The sequence below is a fragment of the Cygnus olor genome, chromosome 1 (assembly GCF_009769625.2).
Source record: "Cygnus olor isolate bCygOlo1 chromosome 1, bCygOlo1.pri.v2, whole genome shotgun sequence".
In the NCBI taxonomy this organism is placed as follows: Eukaryota; Metazoa; Chordata; class Aves; order Anseriformes; family Anatidae; genus Cygnus; species Cygnus olor.
Genome location: NC_049169.1, coordinates 57740794 through 57755626, shown reverse-complemented (window position 1 = coordinate 57755626; position 14833 = coordinate 57740794). Strand labels below are relative to the sequence as shown.

The 14833-nt window shown below is 39.3% G+C and overlaps 1 protein-coding gene across 1 annotated transcript in view; it reads left to right on the top strand.

Moving 5' to 3' along the window:
• CRY1 (cryptochrome circadian regulator 1) overlaps positions 1-14833 on the top strand; it is a 38660-nt gene that overhangs the window by 7607 nt on the left and 16220 nt on the right. Inside the window, exon 2 of the mRNA XM_040559753.1 lies at positions 12363-12471. Coding sequence (XP_040415687.1) covers positions 12363-12471 — 109 coding nt within the window. The remainder of the gene's footprint in view (positions 1-12362; positions 12472-14833) is intronic.

Sequence of the window (14833 nt, the reverse complement as noted above, 5' to 3'; positions counted from 1 at the left end):
TGCTTGTAGGTTAGGCTCTTGCACAGCCATGAAAAGTGAAAGCTGCAAAATTCTTGTGCTGTGGGTTTAAAATAAAAATAATAAATGTTGGGGAAAAAAAAAATCTGCTTAAGCTCAAACGAGGAAGCTATGAAGTATGAATACAGGTTGTTACTGATTCTTCAGCGATGGAGATGAAACATCTATGGCATGAGCTACTTAGGAACAACTCCTGTCATGAAAACTTAGATTTTTCCATCTGCTATCTTTATCATGTTTGCATTTTAAAAGCTTTGTTAGTACATTTATTGTGATTTGCTGTTTTTCTAGGACATGGGGTGTGCTCTATGTCCATGTTAGCTTCTGCAGTTTGGATTCCATAACCGTTCAAGTGCTGGAAGGCAGACCCAACTGTGTGATGTCTCACTCCAAAGTGTGGAATCCATGGTCTGGGACATGTATTCATTTTACAGTAAAGTGCCTGTGCATTTCAGCAGTTCCAGAACTTTGTTTTTTAATTCATGCAAATGCTAGCAGTCTACGTACTTTATAGGTAAAGGATAAACTGTGCTGCCTTTGCCTGTCTTGTGGAATATGTCAATGGTGGGAGGAAAAATACAAGTCCTAAGTAAAACGAGGAAGTCAGTTGATTTGCAATGAGTTTGCCCAGTTATTACAGCAAGTCCCAGAAAACTCTGAAATTAGCTCCAGATCATGCTTAGCTACAATTGAGAGAGGGGCAGAAGAACCCTCGAACAGAAGTGAGAAGGGCAGGCGCTACCAGAAAAAAGTGTAAACAGGCAACTGCTCGTGTAGACTTTGTTACCTAGTAGCTTTGTGCCTTGTATAGTGTGTAAAACATGATCACAGTCTGCACAGTCATGATTTTACCATGCACTGAAGATGTGCAACACCATGGCAAGCTTATCTCAGTTTTGTAATCTCTGTAGTTCTGAAGTACCGGAGAAGTGCACAGAGAACAGTGGGACTCCTTTTTATAGAGCAGCTGACATTAAAAATAGTTAATGATTTGTTCTCCAATACATTGGATTAACTGAAGAACAGCGAAATTTTCTTTGCGGTGTTCTCTTTTGAGTTTCCTCTGAGTTGAAATTTTGATTTTTGCCTATGTTTTTTGACTTTTGCTTATAAATTCAGTGGCATCAAATGATTTTTTCCTTTTTATTTTTCACGTACTTGAGAATAAACAGTTTTTCTAGGAGCATTTTTTGTGTCTAGTCAGGTTACAGTGACTGTTTCTTAAAATAGTTATCATAAAGTAGAAGAAGAGAATAACAGCGTTTAGCGTAGATTGTCTGCTATTGTTTTCCTTATTCCTCTCATGGGAGAGGCATGACCATAAATTTGTAAACTTTAGGCATACATTTAAATTAAAATATCTTACAGAATAATTTTTACCACCCAAGATTCAGGCGGGTCTTTGTATGGGGAGGAGGCTGCATTTTGGTTGTAGTCTTTGAGTTCTCTACTAAGCAAGACTCATAAAAACAAAGTTGAAACCATCCAAGCCTTAATGAGGGTGATCAAGCTAAAGGATGTTATCTGAAGCATTTATTTTGTACAGGTTGCCTAGGGATGATTCCTCTGACTTTCTGACGTTATTTTTCGGTAGATGGCAGGCTTCATAAGATCTGCTTTACTGTACTTTATCTGTTTCTTTTTAGATAGTGTAGCTGCTTGCTATTTACTGCTATTATGCATTATATCCCAAATCTCATGAATGCTGTTTCATATGACTTTATAGTTCTTCATTTTCTTTTTTCCAGCATATTCTGTAACTGTTATGACCTGGAAACATTTTCTGATGTGTATTTTCTTTAGTTCATGGCAAAGTTCATGACTATTATGTTGATAGTTCAGCTTTCATTGTGGTACGTATTTCTCCTTTTATTCCAAGGCTTTCGTAATCTCAGGAGACCCATGTAAAAGCTAGTTTTGACCATATAGTCATGGCATTTCTCAGTGAGCAGAGCTCTTGTCATTTATGTATTTGAATGAAATTTCCTTTCTGTAATCCAGTTGCCAAGAAATTTACTGATGAGTATTTTATTTCAGTGGTGGTGTTTTTCCAAACCACGAAGAAATTCAAGGGCTGGTGAGGATGTGGATCTTCATTACATTTTAGATTTTGTCCCCCTGCATTTTTTTCAAATATAACTCCACCAAACATACTTTTTCACTGCCAGCTCTGAGACTTTGTTAGTTTGCCAGAGAAATGTTCTTCAATGCTGCATTTACTGAAAGTCTTACCAGAGTTCTTTGCTTCTTCTATAGGAGACAGCACAATAGACCTTGCAGTTTTGGCACTGGAGGTCAGGCTTTCAAACTGAGAAGTGTTACTAGTGATCAGATGCTGCTCTTGCAGCAGCAGCCTTTCTGGGTCTTATGATTTCACTTTTTTTTTTTTTTCTACTACTGCATCTTTCTTCCAGAATCCTACCTTTGCAGATGCTCTGGCTGCTGTTGTACTTCTTGTCCAGCACGCTGGTAAAGTTAAGGAAAATAAAAAAATCTATTTTTTTTGCTGTTCTGTTTGAAGAGGGTGCGATTTGCAGGAGTATGACCACTAGATATGATTTGTTCCCAAGTGAAAACGTGGGGGAAATTTGAAAAGCTTTTCCACTCACAGTGCCGTATTGTCATTGGTTCCAGCATTTTTCCATCTCAACCTACAAATTTTTAAGAAGACTTGAGGTAAAATAGGCTTTGGAGGGATTTGGTGCATGGGCTTTGTTTTTCTGCATTTGTTGTATGAGCTGTGCCTGTCAGAACCTTTTACTAACTCAAGCTTTAATTCAGATGGGCTACATGGTAATGCATAGCTTGCCTTTTGTATTTCATTTGAAAGTGTTAGTTTCTCATGCTTAACTCCTAAAAAATTAACTTGACTGTCTTTTTTTCCTTTGTCATAAGGTTAATGGTCATTAATAGCAACAATAAACAGGAAATTAAGAATTTGTAAGCGTTACTTCCTGGGTTGGGGTTGTACCTCTGTCTGTTCCGGCTGCACTGCTCATGCAGGGTTAAATGTGGCTTAGAAAAATGTCAGCTTTACCTGTCGTTAATAGAGGTTTTTGTCTTTGGTGCAGATTTAATATTGTTTAGCCCTCTAATTAATGATAATGTTTATTAGTTTTTGCTTGGCAGTAGTGTCGAACCAGCCTGTTTATAGAGAAGATTGCTGCCAAAGATTGGTGCTGGCTGGGGACACATCGTTCATGAGTGGTTGTTCATTTTGACGGCTTCCCATTCTATTTTTTGTCCGCTCCCGATTTTGCACGTTGGCTTGGTACTTTTTGAACTCGGAGCACGGATTAGATTTCACTTAACCTTTTGGTAGTTGCGCTGCTAACTGCGACGCGGAGGAACAGAACCGATCTGCTTCTTGTAAATGCTCGGAGGCTTTATCTGTCTTTGTTGGGAATAAAGTTCAACTGCGAGTTATGAATCTTCCCTCAACCCTTCCGAAGTGAACTAGAATTTCAGTTCCTACTACAACAGTTACATGTAACTAGAAAAGTAGGTCATTGTGGCAGGGAGTAGTCCAAACAGGGACTGGTTGCTGCAGCAACGACCTACTTTAAGAAACTATTTTTGTTGATTCATATTGAAATGTTCTTCTTACAAACGGTTTAAGGAAATGATCGGGTTGTGAGCAGTGTAGTAAGGAAAGCTGCAGAGTCTGTAGACTTCTTTTCATTTCTTTACCCCCTCCTTGGTCTTGCCCCTTGACCTTGAAGTTCGGGGATTAAAGCAGATACGGTTTGTTTTTTCTGCAGTTTGACCTCTAATGGGGAACATCTCTCCTTGCGTGAGGCTCTGCATAGCAATAATACCTACCAGTGGGGACTGAGCACGGGGCTGGTTCAGAGGCTACAAATGCTCCCCTATCATTTCATCTATAGAAATAGCTTTATAGAAAAAAAAAAAAAAAAAAAAAAACACCTTTATATTTATTTATAGTTTCTTAAAAAGAGTATCTTTTCTGGAATGCCAGTGGTTTGTCTGCTTGATATCCTACTGCTCTTGTTGTTAACCGCTTTGTCTTCAACAAAGATTAACCACCTACCTTTGGGAAGGTGGGCTTGGGGTGGCCTGTCCCATGCTCCCCCCATTTTTGTCTTCTAGCTTGCCGTGCTCCCTTCTGCATCTTCTGTGTTGCTGTTGAGTCTGCTTCTGGCACAAGCAAGCTGGAAAAAATGTGCTGATCATCTGGAGAATGTTGTTTTCCAGTTGCCTACCTTTATTCTTTAAATAGCCAAAGAAAAAAAATCTGTGATAGTGGTCTTTGGTAATTTCTTCTCTCCTTCTGAAAGGAATAGGTAGACAGGAGATATATATATATATATATATATATATATATATATATATATATATATTATAAGCAGTTCTTAAAAGTTTCATTCTTCAGAAAATCATTTCTGAACTACGCTTACTTCAGAGATGATTGAGCATCTCTTTTTACCATGTAGTACAGTTCAGTGGAACACTATAATAACGTAATTTGGATTAATTAAATTTGGCTGCTTCGAGTGAGGCGTTTTATGTTGGTTCTTGACCTTGGTGTTGGTCCTGCCCTTCACTGAACTGCTGCTGTTGTGGCAGATGAAGATAGCCTGTTTATCTGGAGGTTATTTGATCTGTGTTTTTTTTTCTCTCCCCAGCTATTATGCCTTGAACCAACTATATTTCAGTTTGTATACCAGGGCTTCCAGTACTGAGCTTGGTGCATCTTTTTTGTCAGCTTTTGACTCCTGCCTGGAAGTCCCTGGCAGGGTGAGGCCAGCCACTACCTCCGTTAGTCTGCTCACAGGCTAAGAAAGCTGGGACAAGGAGCAGTGTTTCTGGACTTACGCAGCTTCATAAACAAAGCTGCTTCAGTTATTTGGGGATTTTGATGTTACTTTAAAATGTGGGTTCTTTCTAAATGTGTGTTTTTCTTAAAAATGTGAGGAGACTTTTGTTCATTTTTACCTTGTATTCAGATGTAGGTGGCTAACTTCAGTTTTGAAAGACCACTTCAGAGGCTTTTGGCTTTCTTGGCTCCTGAGAGTAGCAGTGGGAAGTTAGGATGATGCTGAATGTTGGGTCAACATAAGGCCAGCACCACAGAGATGAAATCCAGTCAGTTTTAATGAACACTTTCAGGAATTTCTTCAGGTATTTTCTTGTGTTCCAAACTTTCTACCAATTTTCACCTATGCTGGTTGATTCAGCTCTGTCCTGAACTCTCTTCTCTGCATGTAACTGTTGTTTCACATGGGGGAAACCAGGGATGTTGGAATTGTACCACAGGGACCTGCAATTTATACAGTGTAGTTGAGAAATGTTTCTTTCACCCAGTCTCTCTTTTCCTGCTAAAGGTTGAGACTGTGTAAAAATTCATTAGCAGTAATTGTAGCCTTAAAAAGATCACTTGAGTATAAAGAAAATAAAAAGTTTTTGTAAGTAAAGGAGGGGCAGTATGGGAAGTGTCCTTCTGAATCAGATTGGAAGACTGTGTCTGGGTAGGGTGTCCGTATCTCGCTTGTTCTTTTGAGACGAGCCATAGCTGTTATTTTCTCATGGACAGCGTAGATTGCAGAGAGTAACGTGGCTGAGCTACTTTATTCAGTGACAGGAATAAAAAGCAGGCCAGCCCTGGTTTAATTACATGAAGCAGCTCATTTAAATAAGAGAACTTGGATACATTTGGATAAGGAGCTTTAAATTTGTTTAAATGTGAACATGTCTGTACTGTACCAGAATGTGTACATGTCTGTACTGTACAGAACCAAGTTCTGAAATTTGCTTCTAGGTCATATTTCCCCAGGTCCACGTTGCAAATGCATTTGTTTGCCCCTGTGCTTTCTGTATGGATCCAACAAGTTTCCTTCTGGAAAGAGTCAGCATGAGGAATTGAAAGTCAAGTAATAAGGATGTTCGTTTAACAGATTGGAATTAGAGGATTAGAGAAAAATAAACGCAGAATACATATATTAAAGAGGAGAAGACTCTGGGGAAGAGGCTTAAGCTGCAAGCCTGTCAGTTTCTTATCACCAGCAGGCTGACCTTTGTAACCAGCAAGTAATTGGAGATGTTTGTTGCCTGTTAACGGGAATGAGCTTGGATGAGTAATAGTTGTCCTTTGAGTGTGGAGTTCTGATCCAGATCTCTACCAAGAGTAGATGTGCTCGTTGCTGTGAAGAACGGCTCAAAAAGTAGGAGCCAAATACAGATTGCTGTTTGGAGAATATGAATGTCTCCTGTATAGGACAAAAGCCATGTTCTTCCTTCCTTTGGGGACTGCTAGCTTTGAGGTGGTAGTTCAGTTGGAAAGAAATTAATGGGGAATGAGTGATATGGAAGGAAATGCTAGCATTGTGTCCAGTGTTAAGCTAGGTTAGAGTCAAATGCTTTTGTGTCTTAATATAGCGGTACTGCTTGCTGAAGTTGGCATTTACCCCACTCCGTGTGGGAGAAGGTCTTTACTACTTAACTTCGAAGAAGATCCACTGAAAAGGACTCAGCCTGAAGATGTACTGAGATTAAATTTTAAACATTGCTTTCTCCCAATTATTTTTTGAAGCTCCTCCTTTCATCCTTTTCCAAAGAGTTCAATTTGTGGTGGTGCTGCTGTGTTGTTTTTTTTAAGATCCTCTTTCTTAGCTTTCTCAGAAATTATGAATATTTCAGCTGTACTTGGACTTGGGTGCATTTGGTTGTCTTCTATCACAGCTTTGCTTTGGTTTAAAGATAAGAAGAGTTGTAAATGGCGGAGGAAAAAAGCTAAGCGACGCACTTCTTGGTTTGTTTGTGCACGGATCAGCTCGTACTGAGTTACGAAAGATGCCGAAGTCCCGGATTGCACTCTGAAAGAGCCCTTCTTCCTCCAGTGGCTGCAGAGAAACCTGCAGGAGACTTGTTAGATCCCGCAGGCAGCTCATTTCTGGACCTATTGTTGAATAATGTGAACTTTTTCCTGCTCTTGGGTATAAGCTTGCTATCAAACGTAGTATTGTATATCTTTTGGGGAAATGGAAGTTGTGTGCGGCATTCACTGAAACACCGTAATGTAATCAGGCATGCCTCTATGTGACCTTGATTTGGTAATAGGAAAATACTGCTGTGGCCTGCTGCCAAAGGATGCTGTGGAGTGTACATAACACTTAAATCCTGTCTGAGCTTAATCTTCTTAGGGTTTCATAAGAATACACTGCTTGCGCTGTCTAAGACGCATTGGCTGGTGACAAACAGGAAAATACATTGATAAAATACTAAATATATCAAATTTGAGGTACTTCTCAGTGCCTTACATGGTTTCAGTATTAGATGAAACCTTCCTTCCGATTCCTGTAGCAGCTTATGAGGAATATGTTTACCTAAGTGATATTGGACTTTCATAACGTCCTGACTGAACTTGGGGCAAAATAGAAGATATGTGTGAAAGAGAGGCTCAGTCGTGCTCTTCCCGTGAATAAAGATAGATGTTCCATGATGTATTAATGAGATCAGTGTCTAATGCTGTCAACTATACTCATTCAAATACAAAAATCTGATGTACACTGTTAAATCTTTTATTTATTTATTCTAGTCCTTTACTAACTGTGAAAGACAAAGGAGTATCTAATAGCAAAGTTGAAAAAAATGGAATAGGAAAATAAATCCAGCAGCCATTAGGCTGCTTAAGGTAATTCTGAAAGTCAAAGTCTGGGTGGTGATCAAATATCCGTAATGCTGCAAGTCTCTTGTTTGACAGTGCTTCTGTTTGTTGGAGAGAATGAGGTTAAGGGCTTGGCTTGAGGACTAGTGGTTAGATAGAAGACATTTTAAAAGACTGGTTAAACAGAAGTTTAGATTGCTGAAATTTGAGCAGTCATAGGTAAAATATTTAGGAATGAAACGAGTTTTAGCACTGTCCTTTTTCACTCAACTTTTTTTGTAACTTCTTCCGTAGAATGAGGAAGCCTAACAAAATTCCTTTCTTGTGTTGTGGTTTTGAAGTCTAAAATTCCTACCTTGTCTAAGTTAAATTCCTGAATCTGAATTAGTTCAGGGAAAATCTGAAAATGAAGTTTCTCAATTCCTAATGGTTTAATACCACTGTTCTTGGATGTGAATGATGCCTGAAAGTGAAGTCACTGTGTTCAAGTCCCCTCAGTTCCCAGTAACTCTCCTCACTTCATACTGGTGAGGATGGTTTCTATGGGGTTAATAATTTCTGGGTTTTTATCGTTCCTAAAAATAACTCCCCAAAAGATAAAACTGGCCTTAAAAAGCATGTCTAAAACTGTCCCTCCTGCAAGTCTCCTCCTAAAGAAAAATGCTACCACTTTAACAGACTGCTACTGACTTCCTACAATCTGTTCTATTATAATCTGTTAAAATTACAGTCTGTATCATGTGAACCAGCTTCTGTCCGTCCCTCTTCTAATGTAGAGGTTTAGTGCAGCCATCAGACCCCCATCAGCCTTCATGCGGTTGGCAGCTGGGAAGTTTGTGAGGTTTTCTTGGAGCTAAGATTTTATGTAAGAGTTCTGTAAGGAATGCAGTCTTCAGAAGTGTTTGTGAAACTTCTAAATATCCTTGATGTAATTAGACAACCCTGAGAACATGTGTGTAATGCCCTTTTAGAATGGTGTTGAAGATGGGTATGTTTCTCATGGTTGTAACTACTTTGGCTTCTTACCTAGGTTACAATAATAGTCTTTTGTCTCTTTCTGTCACCTGTCACACATGTACCTTGTACAGCTTGCTACTGTGAAACGAATGGTGAGCTTTCCTTCCTCTGGTTTCTCAAGGGAGTCTGAAGACCAGATGCAGACACCTGGGCTGATGCCCTTACCTGATAAAATAATCCACGCATCCTTTTTGTGCCTTTTTAGTGAAGCCATGTTCTGCACTTTTGTATTTCTTCAAGGTGAAGAAGAAAGAGCTTTCTCATTTTGATTTAGGTTGAGAGAAAAAAGTTGTTTTAAATTGCAGACTCAGAAACATGACCCCTTACTATAAAGGGCGATTTAAATAGCTCATAATTGCCGCACTTTGGGGAAAAAGTATAATAGAGTTCAAGCCTAGCTGTTACTTCATAGCTACTGTGAAGAAACTTTGCTCCTAGAGTTCATATACTGAAGAGAGAATACTTTTAATGAGATGGGGGTTCCTATTTAGGGTCAGCTCACAGACTAACTTTCAAGTGTGTTAAGTTGAGGAGAGTACATGGTTTTGATGGCTTTGAGAAAGCTCAAAAAATTCATCACTTTATCACAGACACGGCAGCTCCTAATTATGTTTTGTTGCCTGCAAGTGGGGAAAATGTCTGCGTGTTCCTGTTTGGCAGTAAGCACCCCTGCACAGAGCTGGTCCTTCAGAGCTATTCTCACTCCAAATCACGTGTTAGCAGTCAAAGGGAAACTTCGGAAAGCCAGTTTTATAACACTCTTCTCTTCTGGATTACATAATAATTCACTGTGACAGGGCGTTGAACTCTGAGAATTACTGTTTTATCCTTTTTCTATCAGTTTGCTTAGTGCGTGTGTGCATGTTGTGGATGCCTTACTACTCCTCCCCTGACATATATTTGTATGTTGCAGATGGCTCATTAACTTGATAGGATAGGCATTATAATGCCAGGCCAAAACGAGAGAAAGTCCTGGATTCAGAAGTTGTCCCAGGGAGTTAGTAGGATAAAAAATTTCCTTTCACAAAGGCACACGTAAACATGTTAGATGAATGCAGGAATTCTGAAAGGTAGAATTTCTTCAAGTTCAGTGTAATTTGTCTGGATATAGCTAAAACTAGCTGGTAATTAGCATGCATCTGACCGAGTTGCTGTGCTGCAAGTTTTAAAGGTCCTCATGTGAAAGAAGAGTTGCACTGTTTGGTTATGGCAAGCTGTTGATTCAGCTGAATGTCTTGGTGGTGGTCGTATGTAGAAGTGGTGGTTTAAGAAGGCTCATTTCTAGCTGAGCAAGGCAAATCTGTATGAAGGATTTTCTGGGGACAAATTTTGTTCTCATTTTAATGAAAAAATGCCTTTAGATGTGGTATTGCACAAATCCGATTGGTGAAAATGAAATTGAGGAGTTCCATTATTTGCAGCGCTTCTTGTTAAGCACATCTGGTCCAGCTGAAAGGTTCAAATGGGCTTAATAAATGGCAGGTTTATTCTGAGTAATCACTTGTTGTAAGCTGGATCCATGGTCTGAAATTCAAAAGCAGTGTTCTTTTGCATTGTTGTTGCTGCAAATGCCACAGGGTCGCTAGGGTTTAATTTGGTTTTTATCTCTGAACAATGTGCTTTCAGTGACAGTCATTGCCCAAGCTGGGATTTGGCTGGGTTTTGTTCTGTTTTTGTTCAGCCAGGGGGAGATGGTTGGTTTTGTGAAGCTCTTCCCTACGCCCCCCTCAGCTCTCCCACTCTCTGCCTACATATATTTAACAATTTGAGTCTAGACCATTGTTTTTTTAAATACATGTAAGAGTTTTATGGAGATGGAAATGCAGGAGTGTGGTAAGAGATAGTTGAGAGGTAACAGGAGGTATGGGGAACCAACAAAATAGAGATTAACCAGTATTAAGGGCAAGTTTAGGGACTTTGGTTGTGAATTGAAGACTGGGTCAGTGCATGTAATCTTCTTGAATAGGATTTGGTGCCAGGTCCAGACTAGAAGTTGTATGCTGTGATCAGTTAGGAAGAAAACCTTGAGAAAATCAAGGGAACTGAGATGCAGATAGGAAAAAGCTAGTAATTTCCTGAGAGGCCAGTTTTTGCTTTGAAATAGTTATGAGCATTTCATATGAGCAGTTTCTCTGAATACCTTTTCCCTTTATTCTGTAATTTGAAGTTTAAAATAAAACAAAACCAAATCTTTCCTGTATTATTCCAAAGTCATCTGGGATGCTATTGCAGTTTGTCTTTGTAGAGAGTGATTTGTGAAGTTTTTTTGAACACACGTGTTCCTTGGGAGCAAGATGGAGGTGGGTGAGAGCAATGAGGACTGTAATTCCAGGTTTAAAATAAATAAATGAAGCTGTGCTTTCCAAAGTCGACCTGGAAGTGACTGGCCTATGAATTTAGGGCCCAAATTCTCTTTAATAGAAGCAGATGTGACCATAGGCTAGATTGTAGTGCTGAAATGACTACTGCATGGTTCCTGATTGGATATACAGAAGTTCCTTTTTAAACACAGCATAGCTTACTTCATGGTCTCACTACCCTGCTGTTGTTTCAACCCAAATTTAGCACAGTGAGAGAATTAGGTGTTTTCGTTTCATCCCAGTCTGTAGCATTGCTACGGCAGGTTCAGTAGGGGTGGTGCCCCCTGGTGCAGGAGCCTCTCCTTCCCTTTCTTGGGTGTTGCTTTTGGATGGTGGTGGGTGGGGAACCTGATGGCATGGGTGCACAGAGCTTAGTGGCTGCTCCAGTCAGCTCAGGCTTTGGAGAACGCCACCAACATTATAAGCAGGAATGCCCAGCAGAGAGTTTAAGGAGCTCCTGATGAAAACTTTGCCTTTACTGTAGAAAGCATGTGGGTGAACCACCTGCTATGCTAGCAAGGAGTCTGGGGTAAGGACGCTCATCTGGGCACCCACATCATCTCTCTTCCCAGGTGGAGTTCTCCTTTTTCTTCTCCTTCCCCCCACTTTTTTTGGTCTTCCCCAAAACAACCTGCACCCACCATTACCTTTAGTTACTGACCCCACCAATAATTCTTTGTGCACATGAACCTGTTTCAACATCCCTTCTGCAACTGCCTGTTCCCCTTGAACACTTGCAGATTTGCAGCACCCCATTCCCTCCCTGTTCCTTTTCTGTTTGCTGGTTTGTTCGTTAAAAATTCCGGTGAAGTTATAGCCAACATGTGTGGCACTCCTCGTTACAAAGGGGGCTATTTTTAGAAATGAAGGCCAAAGGGTTAGTCATGACCATCTAGTCCTCTGGTAACGCTGTTTTTAGAAGCAGTTTGGGCTGCTGTGTTGTAAGGGGGCCTTGGATTAAGTTTCGTAGCAGTATGCCAACAGCTGATTGTCTGCTTTTTTGCTGTGGTGTGCTTTTTTTTTAGGGTGAAAAGACACTTCTTGCTCTGGTTAAGGCTTGAGTATGTTTTAGTTTATCCCAAAACTGAATAGTGTTGAGGTAAAAACTTAAATGAGTTTTTTTTTTTTTGAATCATGTGCAATTGAATATATTATAAGCTATTGAACTACTGTAAGCTAAGTGTAATTAGGATGTGAACGTGCATGCATGCATCACCAAAATCTGCACTAAACAGTGAAGATTTGATTATCTTTGTTGGGTTGTTCCGCATAGTTCCCTTCTTCTGTTGTAAAATTGTCTGGTCTACTTTAGAAAGTAAATGTTTCTTTACACTTCTTTGCAGGTTTCTGCTGCAGTGTCTTGAGGATCTTGATGCCAATCTACGGAAACTGAATTCGCGCTTGTTTGTTATTCGTGGACAGCCAGCAGATGTTTTCCCCAGACTTTTTAAGGTAAATGCTAGAAATGCATACAATTAACATAGAGAGTTTTTTCACCTTGCAGTTGGTTTGTCTATAAATATAACTGCCAAACTCGTTTCAGCTGGGAATATTTCTTGTATGAGCGTACCTCAATGCAAGTTGCTATCTATGCAAATACTTAACATACTCCTGCAATTTCTCTTACAGGTTTCTTTTTATTAATATTTGGATTTTGCCTCCCTTCTAATGTGCATATCACTGATTAAACCGGGTTCCTCTTAGGCTTTACAGTTATTCTTTTTCTCTCCAGAAATAGAAGTAATTTCTAACAGTCTCCTAACTATAAGTGCTATCTATTACTAAGTTTTCCTTTCCAAGTTTCCTTTAAAATACAGAAACATAATTCTGTGCACGTCAATACTGCTTCAAAGCCTGACCTGTAAGAGCTGTCCTTTATTTAGGCCAGTTCTGTGGTGTGGTTACTTCTTGGCAATTAAGTGGTTCAATAAGTTTATTTGGTGGTAATAAGCTTGGTTTAAAAAAAAAGCAACAAAAAACAGGGTTGTCTGTTCAATTTTTAAGTATTATTCTTGCCTAGTTTCTATGTATTTGGCAGAGTATTATTCTGAAGTAGTGTATACATGGTAACTTGCAGTTGTTCTTGCTGTAGAGAATGGTGAAGTTGAACTTAAAATTGAAAATTCTCAACTTTAATTTGGTCAGATGCTTGTTCTTCACAGGCTATTTAATAATATCAAAAAGCAATTTATAATTAAAGAAGTTTTAGGCTTTTGCAGGAAAGGGTCTTATTGAACAAATTAAAACTGAGGGATTGCTACTGATATTAATTCATCTTACCTGGATAATAGTGTACCTGGATAATAGTGTACTATAATAGGATAGTAAAAATGGACATTTTGCAAATTGATTTTCAAAGTTTTATGGAATGACTGAGTTGAGGTGATGGAGATGAGCAAATAATCTGTTTTTTTTTCCAAAGAGACTGTCTGCTTGGTAAGTTTAATTCCCAAGTCTGCAGCACCAAGCTATTAATATTTAAAAAAAAAAAAATTGGTCTTCACTCTCATCCTTTAATTGTGCTAACTGGTTGATACTCTAGCTGGTCTTTGCTTGGTTTCCACTCAGTGAAGAGCTTCCTGCAGGAGCATTGGGATGTTAGCTGCTGCTTGCAGCAGCACCTGAATGTTCAAGGTGGTTAATATCTTCCTACCAAATTTTGATCCCATTTATTAGGGACAAAGATCTTGATGCTTTGTGTGTAGCTTCTAGGTTAGAGACACCGATGAGAAGTTTACCTACATTCTTCAGTGGCCACTTCGACAATGGCTGTTTTAAGTCTTTTTACCAGGCTGGTTTTTCTATGCTTAATGGCATCAGAGTGCTGCATTTTCAGAACATTATTTAACTTCTGAGAAGGAAATGAGAATAACTTGTCATACAAATAGTATTCAAAAAATGTTCATGTCTGTTTGTCTTCTGGTTCCTCAAATTGCCAAGAATTGTCTTTATGTAAGTTTCTTCATTGTGCAAAGAACACAAACAGATGTTTTTTTGCCTGAAAGAGGATAACTTCAAGCAAATAATGGTAGGACATGGTGGAACTTCTGTAAACCCTTGTGTCAGAATTCCCAGCATAGATGCTGGTTTCTGGGTGGGGGATGAATATTTCACAGTTGTTTCTTGATAGATCCTCTCCTCTTCACAGGCTGAAGAACAATTCCTTCAAAAGACAGAGCACTGATCTAATTTTATCTTTGCAAAAGACTTTAAGGACTCCTAGGACTTTTCATAGAGATAAATAATTGTTTGCTTTTGTCTTTCCCACCCACTTAGAGACCCTCAGTGGAGCTTTGCTCCCCTTTATATCTCTGAATTCAGTGTCATCTGTTTTCAGCAATACTAGCTAATAGTGCTGCTGATAGCAGCAGTAGCTTGTCATCTTCTGGAGAAGTGCACGGAGACAATATTTTTACCAGTGAATTTTGCATGTCTTTGCAAAATTATTTTAGATTTATTTTGTTAAAGTAACTTGAGAAGGGTGGTTCCATCTGACTGCAGAGATGCAAATTCCATTAGTAGCAGACACCCGCTTCGTACCTGTTGGTTAATTTGAACCAGTCAAATTTTAGTTGGTTCTTGCATTATTCTCTTCAATTTGTCCCAGCCTGTTCTGTATCTTTGGTGCTTTGGGGCTGGCTTGATGAAAAAAACAGAATTGGGTCAATCTCTAATTCTTTAAATGCATCAGTGTTGCTAAAAGCATCCATCACGCAGAGCAGTACGCGCAGAGTGACTTGTGTCCTTGGTCTAAGTGCCTGGCTCATGCTAATGTGATCTGGGTGTGATCACATCACATCACACTTATGTCAGA